The sequence below is a fragment of the Diaphorina citri genome, unplaced genomic scaffold, assembly GCF_000475195.1.
Source record: "Diaphorina citri unplaced genomic scaffold, Diaci psyllid genome assembly version 1.1 scaffold235, whole genome shotgun sequence".
Taxonomy (NCBI): Eukaryota; Metazoa; Arthropoda; class Insecta; order Hemiptera; family Psyllidae; genus Diaphorina; species Diaphorina citri.
In genome coordinates, this window is record NW_007377672.1 from 239,543 (window position 1) to 258,375 (window position 18,833).

The following is an 18,833-nucleotide window of genomic DNA, read 5'->3' on the forward strand; positions in this document are numbered from 1 at the left end:
AAAAAAAAATCAAAAATTCGAATTTCCCGCCAACTTTACACGCAAAAAGTCCGACGATGTCCTACGATGGCCCTGTTCATAACCACGGCCTAAATTATACTTTTCGAGTGGCTGTGGAGCAGCAGCTGCAGACAGAAGTGCTGAAGTGATATTAGAGGAAACAGGCGTGCAATGAAATGAAAGAAAGGTAGATGCGAATTGAAGGAGGCACACACATTTCGAGTGGCTGTGGAGCAGCAGACAGAAGTGCTGAAGTGATATTAGAGGAAACAGGCGTGCAATGAAATGAAAGAAAGGTAGATGCGAATTGAAGGAGGCACACACAAATTATGAAGTTAATAAAAGGTGGGGTACAAAATTGATTCCTTTTCCTTTTATGGGGTGGTGGTATTGGTAGGTATGTCAGTATGTCAGTTTTGTTTTTGGGCACTTGATTTCTTTTGGGAGGAACAACTTGGTGGGGCTTTTTTATGTTACAGTTACAAGTGGTATTTTTTGGGGTCCGTCTCATATATTTTTTAGGGTGAGGGGGGATTTGTCAAAAGCAATAGGCATTGTAACATTATTGGGTAGGTATTGGTGAGTTCGGATCATTTCCAAGTGAAAAACAATAGTAACATTCTGTAAGTCTGGGCCATTTCTGAGTGAAAAACACCATCATAACATTATTGGGTAAGTTTCAGTAAGTCTGGGTCATTTCCAAGTGAAAAATACAATAGTAACATTCTGTAAGTCTGGGCCATTTCTGAGTGAAAAACACCATCATAACATTATTGGGTAAGTTCCAGTAAGTCTGGGTCATTTCCAAGTGAAAAATACAATAGTAACATTACTGGGTAAGTTTCAGTGTGTCCAGGTCACACACATGCAATTTGTTTTCTTCAATCATTTGTAGTTTTTACTTTCCTTATCCTATAGGAAGGAAAGAAAAATAATCGGGTCAAATTATTGATGGTCAGTTTTTAGTGCCAAAACATGTTTTGAAGTCTCTGAAGTCTAAATAAGTTTCAGCCATTGGTCCATGTGTGTGTGTGTGTGTGTCTTTGTCTGTAAACAAAATATCTCGAGAAGGGTAAGAGCTAGAACAGTGCTGTTTAGCAGCAAAAAACACCAAAAAGTGGTAAAATGCCAAGCATTTCACCAGTCTAAACCAAGTGTGTGTGTGTGTGTGTGTGTGTGTCTTTGTCTGTAAACAAAATATCTCAAGAAGGGTAAGAGCTAGAACAGTGCTGTTTAGCAGCAAAAAACACCAAAAAGTGGTAAAATGCCAAGCATTTCACCAGTCTAAACCAAAAGTTTCGTGTCACATCCTTGTCACATTTTACAGCTACATACCAATTTTCAAGTCTCTAGCTCTTACCCTTCTCGAGATATTTTGTTTACAGACAAAGACACACACACACGGACCAATGGCTGAAACTTTAGATTTAGGCTTCAGAGACCTCAAAACATGTTTTGGCATTAAAAACTGAATATCAAAAATTTGACCCGATTATTTTTCTTTCCTTCCTATAGGATAAGGAAAGTAAAAACTACAAATGATGGAAGAAAGAAAACAAATTGCATGTGTGTGACTCCATACTTTGGTGATTTAGGATTTAATTTAACAATATCTCAGGTACAGTATGAGCTAGAGACTTGAAATACCTAGTTCACAAATGTGACAAGGATGCAACATGAAACTTGGTTGAGATAGGTGCTACGGTTGGCAGTATTTTGACCACTTTTTGGTGGTTTTCTATCGTTTTTTGGCAGTTTTCAGCTATATTGACTAAACGGTTAAAGGTATTGTAAAAGTTAGGGTAAAAGAACACTCAAATAAGCATCATTCAATAGGATAAGGAAAGTTGTGTGATGTTCACACCAGATTTTTTTACTCTACAACTACCTACCTTATAATGGCTAGTTTCTCTGTGGCATATAATAGACAGATTTCACAACGCATTTTTTTTTGGGGATCAGGACGATGCTCGACGAGTTTTGGTTTCTGCGCATGACACACATTATGGGGTTTTGAACACGGGGATCGGAGACAGGCCCCCTCGGCCCCCCCCAAATAGATTCGGCCCTCAGAGCAAATAGGTAGGTACCTATACATCATCCGTACCTCCACAATATCAGACAAATTATACACAGAAAGCCTTAAAAAAAGAGGTTTGATAGGAAACTGTTACAAAACGGAGATCTTATTTTGTACTGAAATCAAAGTGAGGAGGAGAAGATAGGTCCGAGCTAACCACTAACCAGGTAGGTATAGGACTGCGTAACTTTTTAACAATGCATTTTGCAATACCTAAATATTTTGACATCGTAACAATCATTTGAATAGGTAGGTAGGTAATGATTTTCTCCTGCCCCATTAGGGCATACATTTTGCTCCGAAAACACGACCTGGCCTAACCTATGCCTGCACTAGGAGTCGACCGCATGTTGAACATTCGGTCGACACTCGACATTAACGTTAACGCTCATAATAGACAGATTTCGCAACGCATTTTTTTTGGGGATCAGGACGATGCTCGACGAGTTTTGGTTTCTGCGCATGACACACATTATGGGGTTTTGAACACGGGGATCGGAGTGCGTTAACTTGACAACGTTGACTTTTCTTTTTGTTTTGGTTTTCATTTTCGTATTTTTACACTTTTTACTTTTTTTTTGTTCTCTTTCGTTATCGTTACGTTTATTTTAGTTTCGGATTTTCTTTTCCAGTTTTAGGATTTTCCATTTTCCTCCACAAGTGGATTACCTAGCTATCTAGATCTAGGTGGAATTTAAGTTTCCTTTTCAGATTTTGAAATCAAATTTGAAGTGATGTTCAAGAAACCCAAACGAAATATCCGGAGGCGAGAGAACCTAGATGAAAATGACGAAGATAATGCAATGGATGTGGATGAGACCAATGTGGAAGAGAAACCAAAAGAAAAACCCAAAGCCAGACCTCAGCAACCTGCCAAGAAAACGGCAGTGCTCAGTTTTGCCGAAGAATTTGATGAAGGTATAAGATGAGCTCGAGCTCTAGTTACTATCCCTATAGGTTAACAATCAGGTGCTCCTACCACAAGTATTAGTAGTGCAATCAGTCAAGTCAACTTACCAAGTTGTGGTCTGGTACTTACTTGAGATCTTAAGTAGGTACTCAGGCACTTGTCTATAAGGCACGGTTGTGGAATCTGGATACACATTGTTCAAGAACAACACTAATGTATCAATTTTAACTAAATTGATAATACCTATATTGGACGTCAGCTTGATTTTTATGAGTGTGTAGTTACCTGAGTACCAGATAGATACAACTGCAGGCATATCAGTAGAATATTACATGAGGTACTTTCCATGAGTTCATAACCTAAATTCCACCTCAATTGTGCAAAAAAAAAGTTATTAAATAGTAGACATTTGTGTGATGAATTTGCTTACTCCTGCATAAGTACACCAAATAATTGTATTTCCACTTTATTTCAGGTGAAGAAGTATTTCAAGTTAAAAAATCTTGTTATTAAATAGTAGACATTTGTGTGTTGAATTTGCTTACTCCTGCATAAGTACACCAAATAATTGTATTTCCACTTTATTTCAGGTGAAGAAGTATTTCAAGTTAAAAAATCTTCTCAAAGCAGAAAATTCACAAGACAAGCTGGAAAGGAAAAAGAAGAGAAGGAGAGGAGAAAGAAGAGAGACAATGAGAATGGTGTGGAGAATTCAACTAAAAAGAATGAGAAAATTGTCACAACCAATGAAGTTACCCTGACAATCAAAAATCCCATTGTAAGTATGATTTGTGCTAGGAAAAATATTGATGAATACTAAGTACAAGGTATTTTGTTTACTTAAATGTGTTTTAGTGTTAGGGGCGTCTGTGGCAAGCAACTAGCTAATATTATATACTATATTCATTTAGTTTGGTGTTTGTTTACACCAGGTGTGCACAAACTGTGGCCCGCCAACTCCTTTTGTGTGGCCCGCAAGCTCATTTTGATACATTCCCAAAAAATCAAAAAAATTAAATAAATGAAGTGAAGAAAGAAAAATGAAATTTCCATGTTAGAAACGCGCGTAAATTTAAATTCTTTTTGAATAGATCACGGTTATTTTACATTTTTGAAGGGGAAATTATAATTAATTTTGACTGAAATTTTTTGATGTAGGTAGGTATCTTAATTAATTCAGAAATTAATTAAAAACAAAAACATAGCAAAAAACTCATTTTTTATGTAATAATTAATTATTAATTTTTTCTTTTCTTCGTTATCTGTTATGTCCTTTTTTTACCTATCGTTTCATTTGTACAAAAAAGAACGTAACAGATAACGAACACGGTGGAATAATTAAATTGAGAAAACAAATAAATAATTTTAAAAAATCATTGTTTCCTGTTTTTAATGGTGGAATAATTAAATTGAGAAAACAAATACCTAAATAATTTTAAAAAATCATTGTTTCCTGTTTTTAATTAATTAATTCAAAAACTGATTTGAATAATTTGTTATTTTTTAGGACAAGACAAAACATTGAACAAATTAAAAGTATGATTACTTGAGCGTCCGCTAGGTTCGCTTCGGTTTTCGGTTTCGGTTTTCGTTCGGTTTTCGATCCCATGCTAAATCTAAAAACATGATGTAAACAAGATGGCGCCAACATGGGTTGCGTTATGGGGATCAGGATTCGATGCGAAATCTCCCTAATATCTGTTGTAGCACTGTCAAACTATTTTGACTTGGCATGCAAACATTTCACAAGCTCATTATTTTGGGTTTTCTACCATAACTTTTTCAATGTCCCTAACCATTTAGTTAGTACTGCTGAAAACCCCTTGAAAACTGCAGGGTGTCTACCAGTGATTCTAAAAAAAATATATTCTAAATTATATTCTATTGTTATTATATTCTAAAAAAAAAAAAAAAAAAAAAAAAAAAAAAAAAAAAAAAAAAAAAAAAAAAAAAAGGCCCCCCTTTTTTTTTTTAAAAAAAAAAAAAAACACAACAGTTCACTTATAGCAAATACCTATTAGGGGCCCAAAGCCAGATCAAAAAGAAATGGCTGTAGTAGTCTTGAGGTCATTATCTTGGTCAAAGGTCATTTATCTTGAAAAATTTGGCCTGCGGCACAGTTATTTCATGGTGCAAATGGAGGACTCAAGACCTTACCCTAGTCAAATGAAAAAAGATTGAAGAAATTTAACAGGCTTGAGAACATTGCTTGAAAAAAAAAAAAAAAAAAAAAAAAAAAAAAAAATTTAAAGAAATTTAACAGGCTTGAGAACATTGCTTGGAAAAAAAAAAATCGGCTGCGGCGCAGTGGGAATAGGGTGGAAAATCTTGGAAAAGTAGACTGGAAATTTTGAAAAATTGGACTGGAAAACCGGGAAAAGTCAGGGAATTTTATTTTTCCATTTTGGTAGACACCCTGATACCTACCAAATTTCAACTCTATCTCATATTGTTCCTGAGATATTATTGAATAATTATGTCAGAAAAAGCTAAAAAGAGGTCAAAATACTGCCTACAATCTTAACCAAAAGCTTCATGTAACATATAAATATCCTTGTCATATTTGACAGCTGCATACCAAATTTCAAGTCTCTAGCTCTTAATCATTCTCAAGATATGTCTTTTGTTTACAGACCACCAAAATTTTCAACACACTTATCCCACCAACCTATGAAGAAAGAAGAAGAAAGAAATCATTTACCCTAATTATTACAAGGTAAACTACCTCTATCTATTAGACTATTTTTACTTTTCTTGAAAATGAAGCTAATGTTGGAAATGATGAGATCTAAATACTTACACTGAGCCATTGTCAGTGTTTTTCTGGTGCACCCTGTATGTATTGCTGTACCTATTTATAAAGGCACCTAGAACAGCTCAATCTCAGTTTCTGAGCCATTGTCAGTGTTTTTCTGGTGCACCCTGTATGTATTGCTGTACCTATTTATAAAGGCACCTAGAACAGCTCAATCTCAGTTTTCACATTCTCCATTTTCAGATTTGATCAAGTCAAGTACATCTTGACATAGAAATAACCAAGCATGTCTTACACTGAATTAGAACATGGCTATCAGGGTCTACGTTTTTCTAAACCAGCATTCTATGTTGGTGATGAGGGAAGAGATAAGAGCCGACATGAGTGTACTGACATTGGTTATGACTCGGACCCCTGCTGTGAAGAAGGTAAGCAATATGTATACAGTTCAAGGTAATAGCCAAGCTCGCACTTCGTGCTCGGGAGGGGGCGTCGCGTGTTCGCTACGCGGAGTTGTGAATACGGTCGCGCATCGCGGGGTTGTGCATGGCGTCGCGCTTCGCGCTCCCTTGTTTACGGTCGCGCTGCGCGCTCCCAGGAGCTTCGTGGGGTTGTGCATAGGGTTGCGCTGCGCGCTCCCGGGGCCTTCGCGGGGTTGTGCATGGGATCGCGCCTCGCACTCCCTTGTTTACGGTCGCGCTGCGCGCTCCCGGGGATTCGCGGGGTATGCATGAGGTCGCGCTTCGCGCTCCCTCGGCTTCGCACCTGAATACTAATATCGTCCCTGAGTCTTGTCTCGAAGAAATGAAAACAAAACTAAAAGCGAGAGCAAAATATTAAATGTAGGAAAAGTTTTACTGGCCTCAAAGTGTGTTCCCCGTGTATTTCTTATGGGGGGAATAAAAAACGTCAATATCTCGGGAACGGTTTGGAATTTCGGGGTTTTCGAGTTTTCCCAGTATGTACAAAAAATAAGGAATCCAATGGTGAAAACCGCATCTACCTAGCCCATCTAGAAGTGGGTTAGAATTAGTATGAGTGAGTGAGTGAATCAGTCAGTCAGTCAGTTACACAAGGGGCTGTATATATTTTAGATACATACAGCATGACTCAGAAGTCCTAGTCAGACCCCTTGTAACTTCTGAACAGCTTGGAAATGTTCTGTTTTTTTCCTAGAGATAGGAAAAGACCCATGACCCATGGCCAATTCAATGGTAATGTCTAAGTCCAGGTTTGAACCCCCGAAATGGCACTTTTTGAATAAAAGTCGTATTTTCTTGAGAAATTCAAATGAGAACCCCTACTTTTTATTCATTTTTGAAATCTACATCAAATTTCATGTTGAACCAAATAATTTTTTTGCTATTATTGGTAAGAGGTAAGTACGGGGGGAGAGATTTTTTTCATCCTGAACAATTGATGTGACGTATCAAATCCGTGTAGTTTTAAGTGCTGAATAACGTGGTGACATTAGTTTTTCGTTATCTTACTTACATTTTTGAGGTCTTGGGAATAGGGGTTTTTGAAACTATACTCTTACACCCAAGAGCTCTGAAATGAAAGATAACAAAAAACTAATGTCACCACGTTATTCAGCACCTAAAACTACACGGATTTGATATGTCACATGTCACATCCTTTGTTAAGGATGAAAAAAATCTCGCCCCCTGTACTTACCACTTACCAATTTTAGCAAAAAAAAATATTTGGTTCCCCATTACATTCGACGTAGATTTCAAAAATGAAATAAAAAGTAGGGGTTCTCATTTGAATTTTTCGAGAAATGACTACTTTTATACAAAAAGTGCCACTTCCGGGGTTTGAACATGGATTTTGGCATCACCATCAACTTTGCCATGGGCCTCTTTCTATCTTCAGAACAAAACAGAACTTCAAAATTCCAAGCCTTTCAAAAGTTACAAGAGGTTCACTAGGACTTCTGAGCAATGCTGTATATGTATATCATCGTAACGCTGGGTCACCCTGTATATATTATGGCTTTCTTTTGAGTGACGGTTCTCCTGGAGGAGCTCTTCCACCCAACCACTAAATTTTTCTTTCACTGTGAGCCTTTAAGATATTTCACCAGGGAGGTCTTGAATGTTCCTAGACTTTGTGAGTCCGTTATAACCCTATGTAGAGAATTCCATAACCTAACTGCCTCTGTGGATACACCCCAAAGGTTCAAAATCAAAGGAGAAAATTTTGTTGAAACTGTCTGTTGAATTTTCTGAAAATTGGATTAATTTTTCGAGAGTTATAATGAAACAGATTTACAGACAAAAAAAAGCAAAATCCAAACAAATTGGAACTCATAACATTTATTGTATGAACAATATTTTTCTTCATTTCAGGTAAACAGGTCATTGTGCAAAATCCAAACAAATTGGAACTCATAACATTTATTGTATGAACAATATTTTTCTTCATTTCAGGTAAACAGGTCATTGTGGGAGTGTGCGCCATGGCTAAGAAGTCCCAATCAAAACCAATGAAAGAAATCTTGACTCGACTTGAGGAGTTTGAATTTATCAAAATGATAGTATTTTCCGAGGAGACCATACAGAAACCAGTGGACGAGTGGCCGATCGTTGATTGTCTTATATCTTTCCATTCTAAAGGTTTCCCCTTGGAGAAAGCTATCAAGTATGCAAACCTACGTAAACCGTTTGTCATTAATAATCTAAACATGCAATATGATATTCAAGATAGACGGAAAGTGTATGCACTCCTTGAGAAGGAAGGCATTGAAATCCCTCGCTATGCAGTGCTGGATAGAGAATCCCCTGATCCTGTTAAACACGAACTCGTGGAATCTGAAGATCATGTAGAAGTGAATGGAATTGTGTTCAATAAACCATTTGTAGAGAAGCCCGTGTCGGCTGAAGATCATAATATTTATATCTACTACCCAACTTCTGCAGGTGGAGGTAGCCAACGATTATTTCGTAAGATAGGCAGTCGGAGTAGTGTCTATTCTCCTGAATCAAGAGTACGCAAGAGTGGTTCTTTCATCTACGAAGATTTCATGCCAACTGATGGAACAGATGTCAAAGTGTACACTGTGGGTCCTGACTATGCTCATGCCGAAGCAAGAAAGTCACCAGCTTTGGATGGTAAAGTAGAGCGCGACTCCGAGGGCAAAGAAATCCGATATCCTGTGATATTAAGTAATGCAGAGAAACTCATCTCCAGAAAAGTGTGTCTCGCATTTAAACAAACCGTGTGTGGATTTGATTTACTCAGAGCCAATGGCAAATCGTTCGTTTGTGATGTAAATGGATTTAGTTTTGTGAAAAATTCCAATAAATATTACGATGACAGTGCCAAAATACTGGGTAACATGATTTTAAGAGAATTAGCACCTACATTGCACATTCCATGGTCAGTGCCATTTCAGTTAGATGATCCACCCTTTGTTCCTACAACGTTTGGTAAGATGATGGAACTTAGATGTGTTGTGGCCGTCATACGACATGGGGATCGGACACCAAAGCAAAAAATGAAAGTTGAAGTGCGACATCCAAAGTTTTTTGAAATTTTTTACAAGTACGGAGGACAAAATGATGGCCACGTTAAATTGAAAAAGCCAAAACAACTACAAGAAGTTCTGGATATAGCACGTATGCTTCTGACTGAGATTGAAAACAATTCAGCAGATCCGGAGATTGAAGAGAAACAAGGTAAACTGGAACAGCTGAAGGGAGTTCTAGAAATGTATGGCCACTTTTCTGGTATCAATAGGAAGGTTCAAATGAAATATCAACCTAAAGGAAGACCCAGAGGATCTAGTAGTGACGAGGAGGAAGAAGATGTATGTAAACCCAAGGAACCATCTCTCGTGCTTATATTGAAGTGGGGAGGGGAGCTCACTCCAGCAGGAAGAATTCAAGCTGAAGAGTTGGGTAGGGTATTCCGATGTATGTATCCAGGTGGCCAAGGCAATGGATTAGGTTTATTGAGATTGCATTCTACATTTCGACACGATCTAAAAATCTATGCTAGTGATGAGGGAAGAGTGCAAATGACAGCGGCAGCGTTCGCTAAAGGGTTGTTAGCTTTAGAAGGTGAACTAACGCCGATACTAGTTCAAATGGTGAAGAGTGCCAACACAAATGGACTTTTGGACAACGACAGTGATGCAAGTAAACACCAGAACATAGTCAAGGCAAAATTGCATGATTTGTTACAGCGGGATCGAACATTCACTCCCGAAGATCGAGACAAAGTAAATCCTTGCAATGCCACCAGTATCAATATTGCCATGGACTTTGTGAAGAACCCTGTACAATGTTGCAAGCGTATTCATGAGCTCATTCATGTACTACAACACATCATTCAGAAGAAATTGGAAGATGTCAAATGTAAGGAATCTTCTCTGTACCATGGCGAGTCTTGGGAACTGATGGGTCGACGATGGAGTAAGATAGAGAAAGATTTTTGTATGAAAAATTACAAGTACGATATTTCTAAAATTCCTGATATTTATGATTGTATCAAGTATGATTTGCAACACAATCAGCACACAGTTCAGTTTGACCAGGCAGAGGAATTGTATCTAAATGCTAAATACATGGCGGACATAGTGATTCCGCAAGAATATGGCATGACAATGTCAGAAAAGTTGACAATTAGTCAAGGGATTTGCGTACCTCTTCTAAAGAAAATCCGTGCAGACTTACAAAGAAATGTAGAAGAATCAGAAGAAAATGTCAACCGTCTGAATCCACAATATTCCCATGGTGTGTCAAGCCCTGGACGTCATGTAAGGACAAGACTTTATTTCACTAGTGAAAGCCATATCCATTCGCTACTGACTGTACTCAGGTATGGTGGCTTAACAGAAAGTGTTCATATGAATGATGAGCAGTGGATGCGGGCTATGGAATATGTTAGTATGGTGTCTGAACTCAACTACATGTCTCAAGTAGTCATTATGCTTTATGAAGATCCTACGAAAGATCCAACATCCGATGAGCGGTTTCATATTGAATTGCATTTCAGTCCAGGTGTTAATTGTTGCGTTCAGAAGAATTTACCGCCGGGACCTGGCTTTCGCCCTCATAGTCGAAATGATCAGAAGAAAAACCTGCCTCGAATTGATCAAGAAGACACGGAGTTTTACAGCACGGATGCCGAAGATAATACAGGTTCTAGCAAATCTACATCCGACCAAGACTCTCCAACATCTGCAGAAGGCCCAAGTGTGGATCAGTCAAAAGGAAAGTTCGTTTTATCCCAGCCAATCCCCATCACAGTTAAAGACTTGAAGAGAAAGAATTCTGTGGGGGATCCATGCCCAAGTATTGTAGCACCAGAGGGGCATCCTTACCGACGACCAAGATCTCCCAATGAAGAACAGAGGTCTCGGAGTTATGATCAACAACACCAGAGACCCAAGGGTGCTTCAAAATGTTGCGAGGGTAACTGTCGGCATAGACACAGTATCTCAGGTCAGATGTGCTACTTGAAAAATTCCACAGGGTACGGGTTCAGGCGAGGCCTGGCATTATCCAGCAGCTCGGGTAATAGTTTGTTCAGTACAGCTGTGATTAGTGGCTCCTCTAGTGCACCCAACCTAAGGAATATGATTCCCAGCACTACAAACGTGACTGCGCTCGATGGGTTTGGAGGTGTCCCTTCTATTCGACCATTAGAAACCCTCCACAATGCTTTGTCTCTCAAACATCTCGATAATTTCCTAGGTAAAATGATCCGCGTCATACCTTCCAAGACACCTGCATCTTCTCCACCTAAATACCCATCAACTCCTATAGAACATTCTTTATCCGGAGCTAGACTAGGCTGGAGTGGTCCACCATCTTTTGTTTCAGAGAGTGGACCCAGTTCCCCAAACGCGTTATCTGATTATTTCTTCAAGAGTGGTCTCAATACGTCAGATAGTTGTAGCAGTGAATTCTCATCGAGTAGGAGTTCTGTTCCAAGTAGTGAAGTTGATATTCGTGATCCAGGTGGTGATGTCACACCCATGTCTGATATGGATCATGACGTCACAGTTGTGGAAAATGAAGACACAGAAATGTCAACGCCTGGAACTGGTGATGATGATGACATAACGCTGAGTACAAAATAGTGAGAAAACATCAACAGCGTTTACACAAATAAGTATGTAAACTTTCCAATCAGTTGTTTTCCTTCTAGAGGAAATGAAAAGCGTTTACCCGTTTATGCCATTAAATGTTTGACAAGTTGAACAATCTATATAAATAAAATTATAGATTTGCCTGTAGGTACATTGCTTAGAATCGTGATATTTTTAGTTATTCTTACTCCTTATGCATCCACAATTAGAAAAAATTCTGTCTGTCTGTATTTAAACTAGTTGAAGAACATAGAAAGACATACCACATCACAAATGAAAATGTATTGATGAGAATGAGAAAAGAAAAGGAAATTGTAAAAACCATAAAGCACAGAAAACTAGCATACTTTGGACACATCATGAGAAATGATAAATACCACCTTCTCCAAAACATTGTACGAGCTGATTTGGACGGTCGCAGAGGACGAGGCAGACCTCGCACAACATGGTTGAACAACATCATTAATTGGACAGGATTAACATCAGAAGAAATTTTCAACCAAACCGCTGATAGAAATATTTGGGCCACAGTAATCGCCAACGTCTATTGAAGATATGGCACTAGAAGAAGAAGAAGAAGAAGAAGAAGAAGAAGAAGAAGAAGAATTTCCCCCACAACTTCATTCATACGGACATCTTCCAATACTTTCTGGATTTTTTTTTTTCTCTCAGGCTAACCGGGGCTCGGGGTGATAGCTTCAAAAATGGGGCTTTTCTAACATTTTTTTTATCCTATAGAAATATTCCTTTAATTCCATCAATATTTTCAAGGATTTCTCAAGGCATAATAGGCGATTATTATTATTATTATTTGAAAAAGCTGGTTCCGGGTCCCTCGAAAAGCCCGCGCCCGGTCAAATAGCCCCGGACGGACCCCCTAAAAACGCCCTGACCACCAATAATAATGGAGTGATAACACACTTTACAAAATAGGGAATATGTAACATAATAGGGAATATGTAGCAATAGGGAATATTGTTGTTAAGGAAACCGCTTATGAGTTCCACAGGGAATTTCCAAGTACGCTACATAATATTAGGACAGGGTACCTAAGGGGTATTTAGGTACAAGGGAGGATTCCATACCTCACAATGCAATCCCAAATGAAGAAACATTTCAGATTTGGGTTTACCTTTCACTTCATACCTACTTCCGAGAAGATACCTAATTATGAGCAGACAAAATGTTTAGACCAGTTTTGGTGTAAAGGGGTGAAGAGAAAATTTGAGCGGTAATTTTGGCATCTCCACCAAAATGTAGGTGGTACATATAACTATCTACTTCACCTATTTCTCGAAAGGTAATACGTGTAATAATGGTACTAATTTAATGAGAATTTAAACATAGGTACCTAATATGAGTATGTTCAACCTACCTCGGTGGTGTAGTGGTCAAGACGCTCGCTTGTTAAACAGGAGGGCGTGGGTTCAATCCCAGCCGAGGTATGGAATTTTATCCTCATATAATTTGAGAATTTGACCACAATAATAGTAGTAGCCTACTGCTGGAGTAAAGGGACTTTTCAGTCCTATGCGAGCAGTATAAATAAGCACTATTATTATTATTATAAGTAAAGAGAAAATCAGGTTCTCGACTGACATAGTAGCGGTAATACAGAGTAGAAGACTCCTCACTCCTCACGTGTGGAGTCAAGTTAAGCCGTAGGTATTTTATTGTCGGACTTTATTTATTCAACCAAGGAGACCAATTCAACCAACAAACCACTGGAATTATTTTCATAGAATTGGTCAAGTTTCATGTAGCTGGTCCTAACCAACTTTGGATATTATGTATCACCTCATCAGGTAAAACCCGGCATTTTAGAAGAAAAACAGAAAAGGCCAAATACGCCCTTTGTCACTGTCCTCAATTGTCTATTGAAATCAAAAATGATATCTGTTCAGTTTTAATGTTTCGTTATGGTAATACATAAATTTGAAATTTCCCAGACTTGAAAGAGTTGATCTATATACAGGGTGTCCCAGAATTTATGCTTTAATTGATTTTCTCGGAGCCTGTTCGAAATTTCGAAAAAAAAAAAAAAAAACCGTAACTTTTTGATTTTTGAAGCGGATATTTTGGCAATATCGCGATTTGCGAAGTCCGCGAATCGGGTACCAACTTTAGATTTTTAAATTAGAACCCCTATTTTTTATTGCACATTCGTTTTCTACGTTAAATTTGAAGTATAATCGACTACTCACTCGAATTTTTGCGATTCGCGGAATTCGCGAATCACAAAAGTGCTTATAAAGTACAAGTGTGACCTATCAAATCTGAGTGTTTTCTCCCAAATCTTTATATATATACAGGGTGTCCCAGAATTTATGCTTTAATTGATTTTCTCGGAGCCTGTTCGAAATTTCGAAAAACAAAAAAAAAAAACCGTAACTTTTTGATTTTTGAAGCGGATATTTTGGCAATATCGTGATTCGCGAAGTCCGCGAATCGGGTACCAACATTGGATTTTTAAATTAGAACCCCTATTTTTTATTGCATTTTCGTTTTCTACGTTAAATTTGAAGTATAATCGACTACTCACTCGAGTTTTTGCGATTCGCGGAATTCGCGAATCACAAAAGTGCTTATAAAGTACAAGTGTGACCTATCAAATCTGAGTGTTTTTTGCTCCCAAAGGACAAATCAAATTACCCCTACTACCGATTATAACTTACCCGTTTCATACCGTGGCAGTTAATATGGGGTCCTGTCAGGACAAATCAAATTACCCCTACTACCGATTATGACTTACCCGTTTCATACCGTGGCAGTTACTGCGCGGTGTTAAAAATATTTAGATGTATTAAAAGTTATTTGAAGTCTAAATAGGTCCCAAACCTTCATCTACACTATTGTACACTCTCTATCAGCTTCCTTGGTTTATCTAGTCATGTTCATGTTCCTAATAAGCACTCAGACTGAGTGTCTCTGTAGGATCAACATCCAAATAAAATGGTTCTCACAATGTGTTTCTGGTCTAAGAGAAACAAAGGAAGTGACTGAAAGGCTCAAGTTCAAGGGAATGGTGATTTTGAACTTCTGCTAGATTTAAATACTAGATTTTTGTTGTGTCAAATGGACTTGGTTTTGTGTAAAAAATTGTTTTGAACACTTTTTGTTTTATAAAAAATTCTCTAGAACCAACCGTTTAGGAGACAAGAGAGGAAATGGTGAGAACAATGCTACATTACCCCCGAGTTGTATAACCAAATAAGCTCGAAACTTTAGGGCCGTTGAGGGTTGGGTTAAAGTTATCTGATCGAGCTGAAACTGTTTACATATTTTTATTGATTTACTAGGGCGAACCCGTCGCGTTGCTTCCCCACACACACAAACAAACACCACAGACCCAACACACACACCACGCCCATCCCACAAACACACACACAAATTTCATTACATTTGTACATCTGTCAAGCCGTTTTCTCGTGAAAAGAGGATAAAAACAGGTCTACCGGAGTAATACGCCATTTCAGACTTGTTTTCAATGTGCCGCCATTTTGAATCGGTCGAATTTTCTGAAACCAAAAATCCCCAAAAAACCAGTTTTTTTTTGGTTTTCTGGCTTTATGGTTCTCTGGACAACATTTGCACCACCATTTTCGTGTTCCTGGTAAAAAGACCTTTAATTTGACCAAATTTCAAGATCAGAGCTCATTTGTGTGAGAAAATGTGAAAAAAAAAATCCCCAAAAAACCAGTTTTTTTTTTGGTTTTCTGGCTTTATGGTTCTCTGGACAACATTTGCACCACCATTTTCGTGTTCCTGGTAAAAAGACCTTTAATTTGATAGGGTTGGGACATCGACATCGATGTTTTGAAAACATCGATACATCGGAACAAAAACATCGATGTCAACATCGCTGTCTGTATGTAAACTAGTTGAAGAACATAGAAAGACAACAAGCATGAGCAAGAAGACCAGGCTTGGATATACCACATCACAAATGAAAATGTATTGATGAGAATGAGAAAAGAAAAGGAAATTGTAAAAACCATAAAGCACAGAAAACTAGCATACTTTGGACACATCATGAGAAATGATAAATACCACCTTCTCCAAAACATTGTACGAGCTGATTTGGACGGTCGCAGAGGACGAGGCAGACCTCGCACAACATGGTTGAACAACATCATTAATTGGACAGGATTAACATCAGAAGAAATTTTCAACCAAGCCGCTGATAGAAATATTTAGGCCACAGTAATCGTCAACGTCTATTGAAGATATGGCACTAGAAGAAGAAGAAGAAGAAGAAGAAGAAGAAGAAGAAGAAGAAGAAGAAGAAGAAGAAGAAGAAGAATTTCCCCCACAACTTCATTCATACGGACATCTTCCAATACTTTCTGGATTTTTTTTTTCCATTCAATAAGTTTTCCGAAAATGTTCTGCACGATCTGTATCTGGTAACCACTATTATTATTATTGCCCATGTCCCCTTTTTCCATTCAATAAGTTTTCCGAAAATGTTCTGCACGATCTGTATCTGGTAACCACTATTATTATTATTGCCCATGTCCCCCTAAAATGCAAGAAAACAATATACCAGACCTATTTTGTTCCCATACTTACGTATGAAGCGGAGGCATGGGTGATGATTGTCATTAGGGAAATCACCCAAAATGGGAAATTCATTTTGAAAAGTGATTTGTGCTTCAAATAGCCCCCAATTTAATGATTCATCTTTAATTCAGACCCAAAAATTAAATTAAAACTTTCGGCCCTGATGGTCTCCGGGGGTGAAAATATAACAACACAATGAAACATCCCTAACTGAAATATTTATCCTTTACAGTGTAAGGAGGTAAAACGTGCGCGCGCATATTCTCCAACCAAAGGAAAAAAAATTGTGAAAGAGGTGAGGGGGGGGGGAGAGAATATTTTCAGATGGTAATTGTTACTGGCCAAAAATTATGATTTACCCGTTTCATACCGTGGCAGTTACTATGGGGTCCTGCCAGGACAAATCAAATCACCCCAACTACAGCTTATGATTTACCCGTTTCATACCGTGGCAGTTACTACCTATGGGGTCCTGCCAGGACAAATCAAATTACCCCTACTACCGATTATCGGTTGAAAATAGGTACAGACTACAGAATGGTTAAAGTTGAGATGTTAATATTCGAATCCCGGACTTGCAATTTTTCTTTTTCAAATTGATGATTTTATTTCAACAAAAATAAATGTGTGACATATGTATGACACATAAAAAAATAAAAAAAATAAAAAAATGTAAAACAATACCTTGGCCATATTGTTTGTTAAGAACCAAGTTGATGAAAGTAAAATACCTACCTAATAGCCCAACAATAATGTGGCCAAGGTATTGTTTTACAATTTTTTAGTCCGTCCTTCCTTTATTATTACAATAGTAATAAAAAGGTATAAGGGACGGACTATTGTATTCGCTTCGGTGTCTGTCACTCGGTCAGTCTGTCGGTCTGTCTGTCTGTCTGTCCCCATAGAAGGACTTATCCAAACCTAGTCGACCTATATGTCAAATTAAAGGTCTTTTTACAAGGAAGATTATGACAAACAACCGATTTCGAATAGCAAATTAAGTAACTAACAGGATATACTACAGGAGAAACCCCATTAAAAAATACAACGCGCCTTCTTGTTACCTCATGTGGGTGGTGTTGAAACTCAAGACTTATCATTAGTAGAAACAACCGATTTCGAATAGCAAATTAAGTAACTAACAGGATATAGGTCTACAGGAGAAACCCCATTAAAAAATACAACGCGCCTTCTTGTTACCTCATGTGGGTGGTGTTGAAACTCAAGACTTATCATTAGTAGGTACCTACTACGTTTTGATTTTAAATAAAATTGAGACAAAAGGAATCATAGGGAGGAAATTTAACATTTTAAACGCCATTGTGACATAAAAGTGACTCAGAAATCAAATGTTGTGAGTCAGTACTCAGTATTGTGTACTGTGAAAAGTTAAGGGCTGTCTGAACTTCTATACCAGAGAAAATCTTATATTATAAAAACAAGATCCATTCACATTTCATATTCACACACTGATCGCTCTATCTCGAGAACCACAACACCTAGAAAGCTAAGGATACCGAGTATCAAGGTCCAGCGAGAGATCAGGGATCGGTCTCAGTCTTGTATCAGAATCCAACCTGCTCAGAACTCAGTGTGTGATAAGCAGGATACCGAGTATCAAGGTCCAGCGAGAGATCAGGGATAGGTCTCAGTCTTGTATCAGAATCCAACCTGCTCAGAACTCAGTGTGTGATAAGTAACGTACGGCCAGGGAGTCTCCTCCTCTCCTTTACGCGTTTGCCCACAGTTAGCCTTTCTCTTGTAATATCGTTATCATTAGTGCCTCTTAGATTTAATTGTTACTTCATCCTTTTCATATCAATAAACTTAATTCCTAGTGTAGTGTAAATAAGTTCGTAGACAATGGAGATTCCGGAAGGCGGTGAGATCAACGATCTTCTCAACAAAAGCTCTCCTCACCCCCAGCGACCGGCCCCGCCTACATCGTGTGCAATAAGAAAGGATTTTGCGAAAATCCAAACCGATCCTGAGATATGATCAATTTTTGATCGCTAAAATCTCCATAAGAAATACACTGAGTGCAGAGACTGCGGGAGAGAAATGTTCCGCTCTCGACCAACATTTTGAGTTCGTTGTTTTTAGTTTGATAACTATGCAGCTAATAGGGAGCGCCCAGCGCGACCGTATTTTTTATTATTTTCCACAAGTTTGGCCATGCCTCGGGATGAACTAGCGGGATTCCGGAGCAAAGCGACGGAATTCAGCTAGTAAATTTAATAATAATAATACCTATTAATAAGCACGTCCATATGTATTTTAAGAAACTGAGAAAAAAATGACCAAAAACGATCACGATTTTAAAGACTTTACAAAAAGATATATCAAAAAAAAAAAAAAAAAAAAAAAAAAACATTAAAAAAGGGGGCAAGGTCTCTAGCACCCCTCAAAAAGGGTGGCCTAC

General features: G+C 38.0%; 2 protein-coding genes and 1 long non-coding RNA gene across 8 annotated transcripts; 2 read left to right on the forward strand and 1 right to left on the reverse strand.

Annotated features, from left to right (window-relative positions):
- Positions 1 to 12,321, forward strand: LOC103506427 (inositol hexakisphosphate and diphosphoinositol-pentakisphosphate kinase). 6 transcript variants are annotated; one of them, XM_026821496.1, is made up of 4 exons: positions 1 to 187; positions 5,624 to 5,706; positions 5,989 to 6,173; positions 8,181 to 12,321. In XM_026821496.1, the coding sequence occupies exons 3-4, from the start codon at positions 6,032 to 6,034 to the stop codon at positions 11,837 to 11,839; spliced, it is 3,801 nt and encodes a 1,266-aa protein (XP_026677297.1). In that variant the 5' UTR covers positions 1 to 187; positions 5,624 to 5,706; positions 5,989 to 6,031; the 3' UTR covers positions 11,840 to 12,321. The 6 variants fall into 6 exon arrangements, with proteins under 6 accessions (XP_026677297.1, XP_008469037.1, XP_017298369.1 ...); XM_008470815.3 differs by lacking the exon at positions 1 to 187 and adding an exon at positions 214 to 345; XM_017442880.2 differs by lacking the exon at positions 1 to 187 and adding an exon at positions 375 to 397.
- LOC103506441 (protein SREK1IP1-like) lies at positions 2,653 to 3,825 on the forward strand. The gene is made up of 2 exons (XM_008470831.3): positions 2,653 to 2,998; positions 3,581 to 3,825. Exons 1-2 carry the CDS (start codon positions 2,815 to 2,817, stop codon positions 3,808 to 3,810), a joined length of 414 nt encoding a protein of 137 aa, XP_008469053.1. The 5' UTR covers positions 2,653 to 2,814; the 3' UTR covers positions 3,811 to 3,825.
- Positions 12,322 to 14,484: 2,163 nt separating the features above from the next.
- LOC113466261 lies at positions 14,485 to 16,919 on the reverse strand. Its single transcript, XR_003390709.1, has 2 exons — positions 16,874 to 16,919; positions 14,485 to 14,622 (listed from the first exon to the last, which is right to left on the reverse strand). It is a non-coding gene; the product is annotated as an uncharacterized LOC113466261 (long non-coding RNA).
- Positions 16,920 to 18,833: the final 1,914 nt, after the last annotated feature.